This window comes from Tachyglossus aculeatus, chromosome X4 (genome assembly GCF_015852505.1).
Source record: "Tachyglossus aculeatus isolate mTacAcu1 chromosome X4, mTacAcu1.pri, whole genome shotgun sequence".
Classification (NCBI taxonomy): Eukaryota; Metazoa; Chordata; class Mammalia; order Monotremata; family Tachyglossidae; genus Tachyglossus; species Tachyglossus aculeatus.
In genome coordinates this window covers 18,221,375-18,233,460 of record NC_052098.1, presented here as the reverse complement: position 1 = coordinate 18,233,460, position 12,086 = coordinate 18,221,375, and the positions used below count along the sequence as shown (strand labels likewise).

At 47.8% G+C, this 12,086-nt stretch overlaps 1 protein-coding gene across 1 annotated transcript in view; it reads right to left on the bottom strand.

The window, feature by feature from the left end:
* The window catches only part of RCL1 (RNA terminal phosphate cyclase like 1), a 43,084-nt gene extending 33,556 nt beyond the window's left edge, over window positions 1–9,528 (bottom strand). The window contains exon 1 of the mRNA XM_038769764.1: window positions 9,275–9,528. Within this exon, the coding sequence (XP_038625692.1) occupies window positions 9,275–9,410 (136 nt within the window). The 5' untranslated portion in view covers window positions 9,411–9,528. The remainder of the gene's footprint in view (window positions 1–9,274) is intronic.
* Window positions 9,529–12,086: the final 2,558 nt, after the last annotated feature.

Here is a 12,086-nt window from a genome sequence, read left to right as displayed (position 1 = left end):
CATTTTAGGTTGTGAGTAGTTTCTTGGTAATTTGCAACTTTTTAAGGAGTGTGGCCCCCATCTGACCACATAACCACATCGGTGGCCCAGTCACAGAAATGAGTTCAACCTTTATCAGAGAGCAGCAGGGCGTAGTAGGAATGGTATTTACTGAACACTTACTGTGTGCAAAGCCCTGGGAAAAACATATGGGTGATAATTATACACAAATGAAGAAAAAAGGTGGCAGCCACATAACATAAGGCCAAGCAGTAGATACCAACTATTCAGAATTTACAACACACCTGCAAACCACATACCAAATCTGTACTTATGAGTTGTGGCTGTCTTCTGAAAATATTCTCAGTACTTTGTAATGAAAATACTCAATCCCAAAGTGAGGAAGTAGGGAGAGCAAAAGCCTGCTTTACCCATCACCTATTCTTTCTCCTTCCTATCCCCGATCCCCACTAGAAGGACTCTGAATGCTTTCACCATCCTTACAAGAGTAAGCAAAGCCTGATTGTACATACGTAGTCTTTAAGCCAAACCTTATGAGTGGCTAGCAGTGACCAACCGTTGCAGCTTCAGAAACCTGCTGCCTACTGCTGAGGGGGAAAATAGGGGAGGGAAAATAATAATAACAATAATAATAATAGTAGTGATAGTATCCATTAAGCACTTACTGTGTGCCAAAAATACTTGGCGAGAACACACGGGAGGGAATTAGACACAGTCCCTGTCCCCCAATGGACTCACAACCTAAAAGTTTAGGTGGGGAGAAGGGCCTGGGGACAGACACGACAGGAGCGACGAAACAGTAAAACACAACCTGGCCAGACAAAACAGGCTCGAAGTCTCAGCGGTGATGGAGGAGTCTGAGAGCGGGCAGGAGGAAGCCAGGAGCAGGGGACCCTTGGTGGCAGGAGAGAAGGCAGCGGTTACCGCGGTGCTCTTCTCTGCAGTGACGGACAAGTCCGAGAGAGCGCGGGAGCAAGCTTTTATCCCCGAAGCGAGTCGGGAGTGGGGACCCTCGGTGGCGGGAGGGAAGGAGACGGTTACCATAGTGCCTTTCTCGGAGGCGACGGAAGAGTTCGAGAGTGCATGGGAACAGCTTTCAGCTCTGGCCTAGTAAGCATGAAGCACGCCCAGAGCGGGGACCCTCGGTGGTGGAGGGGAGAAGGCGATTACCCCGGTGCTTTTCTCCGCAGCGATGGAGGCCTGAGAGCCTGCAGGAGCGACTTTTATCCAGAGCCAAATGAGGACTCTCAGGGGCGGGAGGGCAGGCGGCAGCGAGGGAGCAGCTTCAATCCCCTCTCCCACTTAACCCTTTCTACTTGTTTGTAAAACAATCAGAATGTCTGGGGTTGCTCTACAAACAATGCAATACTGTACTGAGTTGCTCCTCCAGACAGATGAAATTCCTGTGAGCCAGGGGTCGGGAGGATACAAATGTTTTCACTGTTTTAACAAGTATAAAGCACGTACCTACCAGCAGGAAGGAAACTGTCAATACATCCCACTCCCAGATCCACTAAGCTCCCTCTATATCCCCACCAAGAGGTCTGAGGCAGAGAACAGAAGGAAATATTATGACTTGGTAAAAGGATGAAAAACCAAGAAACCAACTACAAAGGGCAAACCTCAGTCCCAGGCTGGCTCTGAAGAAGCACCTCCCCTAATTAACTAGTGATGGTATTTACTTAGTGTTTACTATGTGCTGAGTGCTATGTTAAAAGTGCTAGCCTGGACACGAAAATACACAAATCAGACATCTTGTCCACAATCTAGGCGGGGGAAGACACACAGAAAAGAGAAATCAATGATAGGGAATGAAGAAATCATTTAAAATATAAGAATCAATAACTTAGGACATAGGTAAGTGGATGATAAACGGTCCTTGGAAGGGGACTTGTGGATCCAATCAATCAACAGTATTTATCTAGTACTTACTGTGGGCAGATCACAGTACTAAATGCTTGGAAGAGTATAATAATGTAAGCCCACTGTGGGCAGGGATTGTCTCTCTTTATTGCTGCATTGTACTTTCCAAGCGCTTAGTACAATGCTCTGCACACAGTAACTGTTCAAAAAATATGATTGAATGAATACAATTAAATAATACAACAGAGCTGGAAGACACATTCCCTGCCCACAAGGAGCTTACAGTCTAGAGGGGGAGACAGCTATTAATCTAAATAAATTAAGTAAGGTTTACCAAACAGGCACTAAGCGCTGGGGTGGATACAAGTAAATCAAGTTGGACGCAGTCCCTGTCCCATGTGCGACTCACAGTGTCAATCCTCATTTTACAGATGAAGTAACTGAGGCTCAGAGAAGTGAAGTGACTTGCCCAAGGTCACATAGCAGACAAGTGATGGAGCCGGGATTAAAACCCATGACCTTCTGACTCCTTGGCCTGTGCTCTCATCCACTATGCCAGGAGCTGAGGGTTCCAGACTGCTGCAGACTCCCCACCATCTTAACATTTCTAAATGCCTCGCAGTTCGTGGTGTCGTGGAGGCTCCTTGTTTCGGGGGCCCAGCTTTTGCTGGCTCCTGGTTGGGGGGGAGAAATAGGCTCTCCCCTAAAATCAGCTTGATCTCAACCATCTCTACATCCCCACACCCCTTTACCACCTTCTTCCCATCCACCCCAATCACCCAGTCCCAGTCTGACCATCCATTAGCACCTTGTTTCCCTTCTACACATTCCCATTATGTCTCTTCTCCCCCCACCCGACCCCCCAGCTCCAACCTCTATTCTCTCCGGGTCTCCCCCAAAACCTATGTTGGACCGAAATATCCAAAAAGGAAGAAAATTCCCCAAGCCTACGGTGTCTCATGTGATCTCTGCACACCTTCTCACCTACGACTAAAATGTCTATGCTGGACTGTAAATATAACTGGATTGTCACTTCCTAGGGGATACATTTTATACTGTACTCCAAACAAAAGGCACTCGATGAATATGTATTGATAACGATAGTGAATACTTTATAAGAAAAAGATGAAAATGGAAAGTCAGACGATTGATTCACAATGGACAGCTCAGTAACTTGAACTGCATGTATTCGAGTCTATATCCTCTAGGCACTTTGCTACTCACCCTGAAACCGGCACTTGAAGTTGATTTTTGCCCTTTCTCAAATCCTCCCTTTCAATTTTGAAAGATTGCTCAGAGTCCTTTCCTTTAAGTATACAGGCACTGGAACCAGCACAGCCCTTACCATGTTTACCAGGTACTTTACCTGGTTGTGAATATTTTATAACCCACATTCATTAAGGGGGAGTGGTTTGGCTTAAAGCAGCTTGCTTTCCGGCAACAGCAGAATGTAAACAGGGCAATTAGGATTCTTGGCATTGGGCTTAAAGGCAAAAATCAGTCTTGGGCAGCCAAAAAGCTTCATCTGGTGGCCGCCTGACTGCTCTTTTAGCCAAGAAGAATAAATTAGCAGCTTTTTGGGTCATAATGACTAAAATGTCATCACTAGACAGTGTCTAGTCACTGTCTATTATGGTGGGGGGGAGGGAAGAAACTGAGAGGTTTACCTCCAATCCTCTGACAATACTGGTAGAAAGAGCATGGACCTGGGAGTCAGAAGACCTGGGTTCTAATCCTGCTTATGCCACTTGCCTTCTGTGTGACCTTGAGCAAGTCACTTAACTTCTCCGCACCCCAGTTTCCTCATCTGTAAATGGGGGTTCAAAACTTGTTCTCCTTCCCCTTATAGTGTAAACCCAACGTGGGACAGGGATGGTGTCCAACTTGATTAGCCTGTATCTACCTCAGTGCTTAGAAAAGTGCCTGACACACAGTATGTGCTTAACAAATACCATAATAACAATTTTGCTTTATCAAAAACTATTTAGAGAGTGCGATTTGCTCTTCTACTCACCCCTCCATTTTCTCCCTTTTTTTTTTTTTTTTTTTTTACTACTTGCCTGTATTTTCAGTCTCCTCTTCAATCTCGACCTTACTGAACAACAACTTTTGGGAGAAGAGAACACCTAGAATCTGAGCTGTCAGAAATGGCTTAGGAGGGTTGAGTTGAGGTATTCTGACAGCAACTTTGCAGGTTTCAAGATTTAAATAATAATAATGGCATTTATTAAGCGCTTACTATGGGCAAAGCACTGTTCTAAGCGCTGGGGAGGTTACAAGGTGATCAGGTTGTCCCACGGGGGGGCTCAAAGTCTTCATCCCCATTTTTACAGATGAGGTAACTGAGGCACAGAGAAGTTAAGTGACTTGCCCAAGTCACACAGCTGAAATAGGCAGAGCCGAGATTTGAACCCATGACCTCTGACTCCAAAGCCCGGGCTCTTTCCACTGAGCCACGAAGATAGATCAGTTGTACCATATAGGCCAAGAAGCAGCGGGGCCTAGTGGATAGAGCATGGCCCTGGGAGTCGGAGGACCTGGGTTCTAAGCCTGCCTCCACCACTTACCTGCTGTGTGACCTTGGGCAAATCACTTAACTTCTCTGTGCCTCAGTTTTCTCATCTGCAAAATGGGGGTTCAATACCTGTTCCTCCTCCTAGTTAAAACGTGAGCCCCATGTGGGACATGTTGATCTAGTACCTACCCCACTGCTTGGCACATAGCATGTTCTAATAAATACCACAATTATTAATTATTATTTGGTAGAATTTGGCACTTTGCTGGAAGTCAGGGAACCAGACTTTATTCCTGGCTTTGCTATTGCCTTGATAACGAGATGCTGGAAGAGTGTTGGCCAGGTGTGCCAACTTGGTTCAGGATATTAAGGGGCCACGGAGAGGAAAAGGGAAGAAAAGGATGAGAGGAAAAGAGGAGGGGGGGGAAAGGGATCAGATGGTAAAAGGGCACCTTCTCTTTTATGTAATCAACTTGGAGGTTCATCCACTGGCTCTGAAGCTCCATCATCATTCTCCCTCTTCCAAGTGCTCTGTTTATGGCAGGCGGGGGCACCTAATACACTTATCCTGCCTGCTGCACTGTCACTTTCACCCTCCTCCTCCCCCTCATCCTGGCCCACCTCTTAGTTTGTGATCACCAGGAAACTAAACCAGAGACTACCTTTGCCTTTATTTGCAGCCCCTGTGGGGGTTAGCATCGCTCTCTCCACCTGGCCTGCAACCCGCCACTGTGATCGGGATGTGGGATGCCTGGCCAGGGGGCTGCTCTCTTTCCCTGCCTGGTAAGCCAGTCCACTGTCACAATCGGCTCTTCTCACCCTCTGCCTCGATGCCACTGCTTACTGATGGCGGTAGAAGGCACAGTGGGTAGGGGGGAAAAGAGGAGAGCAGGTTTGTTCAATGAGGAAGAGCTGACAAGTGGAAAGAGAAAGCTGAGTTCTAACAGGACAGAGTGAATTTAATAGCAGAAGTCAGCCCAGTGCCTGGATTTCTTCCAGCTGATGGGCAGGGGCAGAGGAAGTGGACTTTGACTGTTGGTCGCACTGGGCTGGGAAGCAACAGGGATGAGAATGTGTAAATGGCACAGGGCAAACCCCTAACATGATCATTCTTCTGGGTGGGTTCTCATTCTTTTTGTTTCTCTACGGTATTTGTTAAGCACTTACTACGTACCTGGCACTGTACTGAGCGGTGGAAGAGATACAAGCCAATCAGGTTGGACATATCCGTCCATATCCGTCACTTATTTAAATTAATATCTGCCTCCCCCTCTAGTCTGTACGCTCAATTCTATCAAAAGATTAGGTGGCCAGGTCAATAGGGGCAAGAGACCAGGGAAGTAGGGGGTGGGCCACACAGTAGTGATCATTCTCAGGACCTTAAATTAGCCCTTTTTAAGAGTATATCTCTCTAACTCTCACACCCAGAGACTACTCCAGAACTCCCACTTACTTCATTAAATGTACGCTTAGCCTAATGAACACTGGCCCCAAGAGTAAATGTCCTATTGAGCAGCTGGTCCTCTTATGAGTGAGAACTGAAGACAGTAGGAAAAAAAGCCCCTCGCTCAAATCAAAGCCCCTCCGACATGGACTGTGAACCCTATGTAGGACAGGGACCATGGCCAACCTGATTATCTTGTATCTACCCCAGTGCTTAGTACAGTGTCTGCCACATAATTGCTTGATAAGTACCATAAAATTTTTAAAAATCAATTTACCATGACCTCTGACAACAGCTCCAAATCACTTGGAGGCTGTTAAACAGAGACTGCACCTTGACTCCCACTCTAGAGTGTAAGCTTGTTATACGCAGGGAACGTGTCTGCCACTTCTATTGTACTGTACTCTCCCAAGCGCTTACTACAGTGCTGTGCACATAATAAGCACTCAACAGATACCACTGATTGATTGATCAGAAAACTATAGAAAAAAGACAACCAGACAGGAAGCAAGTTCTCATGCCTCCATGGATATAGTGGAAAAAAGATGGGAGGCTGGAAGAAGACAAGAAACAGTTACCTGGTAGATATGGCAAGAGTCCAAAAAGGGGCCCTACCTAAGGATTAGCCCTTAAAAGGCTGCAAATATTGGGATGGAGCATGGTCCAGGGGAAAGAGCACAGGCCTAGGAGTCAGAAGACCTGTGTTCTAATCCCCGCTCTGCCAATTGCCTGCTGTGTGACCTTGGATGAGTCACTTCACTGCTCTGTACCTAAGTTTCCGGGGATTCAAGGCCTGTTCTCCCTCTTCCTCAGACTGCGAGCCCTACATGGGAAAGGGCTATGTCTGACCTGATTAACTTGTATCTATCCCAGCGCTTAAAACACTGCTTGACACAGAATAAACAATATAATGACAGCAGAAGAAAGGCGGCAGAGGGTTTTCAGAATTTCCTCGGCTCTGCAATCTTATGTGTCCTCTCCCTGACTTTCCCGTCACTGTAGAAGGCACTACCATCCTTACTGTCTCACAAAAACCGCCGGTCTCACCTTCGCAACATCACCAAGATCCGCCCTTTTCTCTCCATCCAAACTGCTACCCTGCTGGTTCAATCTCTCATCCTATCCCGACTGGATTACTGCATCAGCCTCCTCTCTGATCTCCCATCTTCCTGTCTCTCCCTACTTCAGTCTATACTTCATTCTGCTGCCCGGATTATCTTTGAACAGAAACGCTCTGGGCATGTCACTCCCCTCCTCAAAAATCTCCAGTGGTTGCCTGCCAACCTACGAATCAAGCAAAAACTCCCCACTCTCGGCTTCAAGGCTGTCCATCACCTCGCCCCCTCCTACCTCACCTTCCTTCTCTCCTTCTACAGCCCAGCCCACACCCTCCGCTCCTCTGCCGCTAACCTCATCACTGTGCCTCGTTCTCACCTGTCCCGCCATCGACCCCTGGCCCATGTCCTTCCCCTGGCCTGGAATGCCCTCCCTCCACACATCTACCAAGCTAGCTCTCTTCCTCCCTTTAAAGCCCTACTGAGAACTCACCTCCTCCAGGAGGCCTTCCCAGACTGAGCCCCCTTTTTCCTCTCCTCCTCCCCATCCCCCAGCCCTACCCCCTTCCCCTCCCCACAGCAGTTGTATATATTTGTACATATTTATTACTCTATTTTACCTCTACATATTTACTACTCTATTTTGTTAATGATGTGCATATAGCTGTAATTCTATTTATTCTGGCGGTTTTGACACCTGTCTACATGTTTTGTTGTCCGTCTCCCCCTTCTAGACTGTGAGCCTGTTGTTGGGTAGGGACCGCCTCTATACGTTGCCGATTTGTACTTGCCGAGCGCTTAGCATAGTGCTCTGCACAGTAAGCGCTCAATAAATACGACTGAAGACGTAAGGACTATGGGGATGGCTCCATATCTGCAGAATGAAAATTATTATTTTTCAAATTCAGAGCCAATTAAATTCTCGCTTTGGCTAATACACCTGGGAAGTAGCCCTGTCTGTCCTAGCCCAAGTATTCCTATTCCCTCAAGTTTCCTGAACCCTCCACAAACCCTGAGTTTGTGTCCTCTTGGATGTTTTTTGGTAGCTCCAAAGCAGTGGACCTCAGCCCCTTCTACACCCAGCAGCACTCACCCCTTGGGCTTCAAAGTCATGAGGCTGGGGAAGGAGATTTGAACTTCTTCCCTAATCCTCCTTCCTCCTCCACAGATATTTACCATCCTCCTATCCCAACATGAGGCCGGGGGTGGGGGGGTGGAAGGTACAGGGGAGAGAGCAGGGGATAATTTTGTAGCTCAACTGAAAAGGGGTTGAAGACATAACTTGAGAGCATCATAAGGCACTAGAAGTCGATCCTCTGACAGGTGACTGAGCATTTGGAACCCATGATAAAATTCTCCTTCATTCCACTGGAAAACAGAAATAGGACTTGTGGGGAAAATAAGTGGGAGACAAAACGTGTCGGCCAAATACCATAAACAAGGTAAGAGTGATACATCAATAACTCAAAGCAGCTAGCCAGTCGCCGGGGCAAACGGCAAACCTCCCTTAGTCTACTGCAACAAATGTATTCTAAGATGCTCCGTGACTTTAAGAGAGGCGAACACAAGGGTGTAGGAAGATGGGAATCATCCAGGGTAGTTACTTTTCCAACAGGTCCATTTTAAACCACAGAATACTAAATGAGCTTACCTCCAAGTTGCCCACAAAAACAGAAAGGCCTCATCTGTACCCTGAAATTAACTCTGCCTTTGAAAGACGCCCATCAATTGGGCCTTTTGCCAGGTGCCACCCTATGGCACGGCCGCAGCTAAAAACGGGTAAGACCAGAGAAGAGCACGGGGTGGTTGTTTTGAAATGAATACTTTGCGGAGAGGGGGAGAAGAGATGGGGGGGGGGGGGGGGGGGGGGGAGAAAAGGGCATGCTTCTTTTCAAACCTTACTCCGTCGTCATTCTGGTTCACTGACCATATTTAAGTTAAGCGATCTTTTTTTCTGCTTTAGAAACTAGGAGGGGTGTGTGTGCGAGAGAATGACAGAGAGACAGTACCTGGGCATTTGCTGCAATAGGGAACCTTGGAAAACGTGCAGTTGTTTACTACCATCATTATGGAGAGATACTCGTGGAAGCTGCAGCAGCAGCGCGGGGGTGAGGTAAAGCTGGCCTACTCTGCATCAATTACAGGGAGTAGCAACTGGCTCTTTGTCGAAACGCATTTCGAGACAAAACGAAATACAGGAGACGGCCCACTCAACGGGAAACCCATTCCCCCGCCCCTTTTCGTTTCCATGCGAGTGGCTTTGCCTGGCCCCCATTTTCCCGGGGCCGGGCTTAAATCCCTTTTATCCCCCTAACCCCTCTCCTCACCCACTTTTAACCCCGTCCTCTCCCAGCCCTCTGGAACCCAAGCCCGCGTCCTCGCCCCCTCCCCAGGTACCTCTGAGCCCGGGGTTCTCGTCTCTGGCGCGGATCTTGCGGATTTTCACGGGCCGGCCGCTCAGGGTGGCCAGGACCAGGCGCTGGCGGAAGAAGTTGCAGCCGCCGTAGCTGAGGGAGTGAGCCGCCGTTGCCATGTGCGCGGCCGGGAAACTGAGGCGGCGGCGGCGGCGGCTTCTACCGCGATTCCGAAGGGCCCTTGGGCCGCACGGCGTCCACGTGGTTTTGCAACAGGAAGATGGAGCTGAGGGGTCAGAGGGGAAAGGGGGCGAAGCTTCGTCGGGGCCCGCCCCCCGCCGCCTCTCTTCACTCCCCTAGGTAAGCCCGCCTCCGACCCCTGCTTTTTTTGACTTCGATCCCAGTCTCGAGTAGTGCTGGCATTTGGAAAGCGCTCACTGTGTGCCAAGCGCTGGAGTGGATACAAGGGCACAGCGTGGCTCAGTGGGAAAAGCCCGGGCTTGGGGGTCAGAGGTCATGGGTTCTGTGATGGTCATGTGAGGCCTGTGATGGCTCAGAGGGAAAGTACCAGCCTTGAAAGGCTGGAGGCCTGGGTTCTAATCCCCTCTCTGGTATGAGAGTTAAAAGCGAGATTGGAAATACCTAGGAGGGTCTAGAATGGATCACCTAAGAGTGCGGAGATAAAATTTGGAGAAGCAGCGTAGCTCAGTGGAAAAAGCCCGGGCTTGGGGGGTCAGAGGTCATGTGAGGCCTGTGGTGGCTCAGAGGGAAAGTACCAGCCTTGGAGGCCTGGGTTCTAATCCCCTCTCTGGTATGAGAGTTAAAAACAAGATGGTAAATACCCAGGAGGGTCTAGAATAGATCACCTAAGAGTGCGGAGATAAAATTTGGAGAAGCAGCGTGGCGCAGTGGAAAGAGCCCGGGCTTTGGAGGCAGAGGTCGTGGGTTTGAATCCCGGGCTCCACCACAAGTCTGCTGTGTGACCTTGGGCAAGTCACTTCACTTCTCTGAGCCTCAGTTACCTCATCTGGAAAAATGGGGATTAAGACTGTGAGCCCCATGTGGGACAACTTGATCACATTGTATCCCCCCAGTGCTTAGAACAGTGCTTTGCACATAGTAAGCGCTTAACAAATGCAATTATTATTATTATGGGTTTGAATCCCAGCTCCGTCACATGTCTGCTGTGTGACCTTGGGCAGGTCACTTAGCTTCTCTGAGCCTCAGTTCCCTCAGCTGTAAAATGGGGATGAAGACTGTGAGCCCCACATGGGACAACCTGATCACCTTGTATCCCCCCAGCGCTTAGAATAATAATAATAATGGCATTTGTTAAGCACTTACTATGTGCAAAGCACTGTTCTAAGCACTGGGGGGATACAAGGTGATCAGGTTGTCCCACGTGGGGCTCACAGTCTTAATCCCCATTTTACAGATAAGGTAACTGAGGCTCACAGAAGTTAAATGACTTAGACTGTAAGCCCATTGTTGGGTAGGGACTGTTTCTATCTATATGTTGCCCATTTGTACTTCCCAAGCGCTTAGTACAGTGCTCTGCACACAGTAAGCACTCAATAAATACGATTGACTGACTTGCCCAAGGTCACAAAGCAGACATGTGGCGGAGCCGGGATTCGAACCCATGACCTCTGACTCCAAAGCCCGTGCTCTTTCCACTGAGCCACACTGCTTCTCTAGAACAGTGCTTTGCACATAGTAAGCACTTAACAAATGTCATCATTATTATTATTATTTTTCACTCAATCGTATCTAGACTGTGAGCCCGTTGTTGGGTAGGGACTGTCTCTATCTGGAATTGTACTTTCCAAGCGCGTAGTCCAGTGCTCTGCACACAGTAAGCGCTCAGTAAATATGACTGAATAATTTATTGAGCGCTTACTGGGTGCAGAGCACTGGACTAAGCGCTTGGACAGTACAATGACCCGTGATTCCCAGGCCAGTGCTCTATCCACTACGCCATGCTGCTCCCATACAGTCCTACAGAGCTGCTAAGCATGGTCCTTGCCCTCAACGAGTTACAGTCTAAGGGGGGAGACAGACATTAATATAAATAATATATAATTTAAAGATATGTACATAAGTGCTGTGAGGTTGGGGCAGAGTTAGCAGACACATTCCCTGCCCATAACGAGTTTACAGCTTAGAAGGGGTAGCAGTAGTGTAAACCCTGGCCGTAATGCCGTGATTTGTCCATATTAATATCTGTCTCCCCCTCTAGACTGTAAGCTCATCGTAGGCAGGGAACGTGTCTACCAGTTCTGTTTTATTGTACTCTTCCAATCAATCAATCGTATTTATTGAGCACTTACTGTGTGCAGAGCACTGTACTAAGCGCTTGGGAAGTACAAGTTGGCAACATATACAGTCCCTACCCAACAGTGGGCTCACAGTCTAAAAGGGGGAGACAGAGAACAAAACCAAATATACTAACAAAATAAAATAAATAGAATAGATATGTACAAGTAAAATAAATAGAGTAATAAATATGTACAAACATATACATATATACAGGTGCTGTGGGGAAGGGAAGGAGGTAAGACGAGGGGGACAATGCTCTGCACACAGTAAGTGCTCAGTAAATAGGAATGTGATCGAGCACACATTCATTCAATCGTATTTATTGAGCGCTTACTGTGTGCAGGGCACTGTACTAAGCGCTTGGGAAATACAAGTCGGCAACATATAGAGACAATCCCTACCCAACAACGGGCTCACAGTCTAGAAGGGGGAGACAGACAACAAAACAAAACATGTAGACAGGTGTCAAAACAGTCAGAATAAGTAGAATTATAGCTATAAACACACCATTAATAAAAATAAATACAGTAGTAAAT